The following is a 1633-nucleotide window of genomic DNA, read 5'->3' on the forward strand; positions in this document are numbered from 1 at the left end:
ATGTCTTCTAATTCAAAACTGGCCAAAAAACAAAACAAAACAAAACAAAACAACAAAAACTGGCCTTTCAAAAGTCTAAAAAAGTATATGCCACGCTTGCTTGGAATTAGTTAAATACTTATCTGGACAGACACCAGAGATCAAGTAAATTCTCCTTCTGAATTCTGGCTTTCCTTGCTAGCATTAAGTTCGTTTATGATCCTGTGAATGCCACGCAGGAGAAGCAGGAGAGTCTCTACACTATTTTAAGAAAATTTAACGCCCCACCTCTATATTTGTTTTGTGAGCAGAGGAGGGGGAGCCAAGGCCTGTTTGTACTCCCCCCCACACCCCGCTCCGGGCTCAGCGGCGCAGCTGGGTGGTTGCAGCTCTGACCACGGAGGTGGGGCCCCTTGGCAGCAGCATCCGGCTGAACTGTACGCCTTTTCATCAAGGCAGAGGAACCACACTGTAACCCTCCCACCTGAGGAAAAGGCCTGTTTGTTCCGGAAGGCAAAGCCTAGCCTTATTTAACCAACTGCAAGCAGTTAATATAAGCACTCCCAAGGCAGCAAGGAAGCTCTAGTCTAGAACAGTAAAGCCGTCCGCTTGATGAGAATTCCTCCAGAATCTGACATCCTCCAAAAGACAGCTCAGGCGCCTCACCTGACGGTTAGCCTGAAAACCCCTGATCCTCTCTCCGGCTTCCAGGCCTGGGCAAACCGATAAGGCTGCGGGGCCATGCCTCCGCCTTCAAAACTTTCCACAGCTTTCGTTCGAGTTTCCGAGCAGGAAAAACCGCTCAGCGCACACGCGTCTCGGCTTTCCCAGGCACGCCTCCCCTAAAGTCGGAGCCCTTCCAGGCACGCTCCCTTCTCTTAGCCTTCCTGCAGCCGCCCGGGACGCGCAGACCCGGGCCCGGGGGTGGGCACGGCGGGGCGCGGGGGGTGGCGGGACCGCAGGGCTGAAGTGCGCGCCGGGAGCCCAGGGGCGCGTGGCCGGGCGTTCCCGCCTTCCGAGCCACCACCTCCGCCGCGTCGCCTCCCGCCGGGGCAGGGCAGACGGCGGAGCTGGCGGAGAGCTTCTCAGCTTGGGCCCTGGGGCACTTTTTCCACGTGTAAGCCCGCGGGCCTCTCGGAGCCCCGGGGGCGGGAGGCAGCGAAGCGGAGGCCGGCGGAGGCGGTGGGAGATGGCGCGGAGGTGCGGGAGCCAGAAGACCCCAGGAGGAAAGCAGCCCGGGGAGGGGTCGGGGAGGACCGGTGGGGTCCCCGGGGAGGGACCGTGGAATGCAGGGGGGCTGGCGGCCAGGGCGCGCCCAGCGGGGCGGAGCAGAGCGCCTCGGGGGTACTGACCTGCCGCGCGGCCCCCAAGACCGGCCTGAGGTTCCGTTCCACGCCGGCAGGTCCAGTGCCTCCACGCCGGGAGGCATGGTGCGGCCCCCGCGAGTCAGGAGGAGGCCGAGGGTGGGACGGCTGCACCTGCCTCGGCCCCGAGGTGCCGGCCCGAGGCCCCTGCCCTCTGGTCCCCGGTGGTGTCGGGAGCTGCGGCCGGCCGGCTCGGCGTTCTGGGTGTCTGCCCGGAGGTCGGGCTGAGGAGAAGCGCCGTCTAAAGGGAACCGGGCGGGTGCTCGCTTCGGCAGCACATATGCTAAAGG

The 1633-nt window shown here is 62.6% G+C and overlaps 1 protein-coding gene across 2 annotated transcripts in view; it reads right to left on the bottom strand.

Moving 5' to 3' along the window:
- The window catches only part of MCOLN2 (mucolipin TRP cation channel 2), a 40340-nt gene extending 38707 nt beyond the window's left edge, over window positions 1–1633 (bottom strand). The window contains exon 1 of one of the 2 annotated variants that reach the window (XM_081818687.1): window positions 1332–1631. In XM_081818687.1, coding sequence (XP_081674813.1) covers window positions 1332–1408 — 77 coding nt within the window. In that variant the 5' untranslated portion in view covers window positions 1409–1631. Of the gene's footprint in view, window positions 1–1331 lie in introns of both variants that reach the window. The other variant, XM_081818688.1, reaches the window with a different exon arrangement.

This window comes from Leptonychotes weddellii, chromosome 4 (genome assembly GCF_054177405.1).
Source record: "Leptonychotes weddellii isolate Sample4059 chromosome 4, ASM5417740v2, whole genome shotgun sequence".
NCBI classification, from domain to species: domain Eukaryota; kingdom Metazoa; phylum Chordata; class Mammalia; order Carnivora; family Phocidae; genus Leptonychotes; species Leptonychotes weddellii.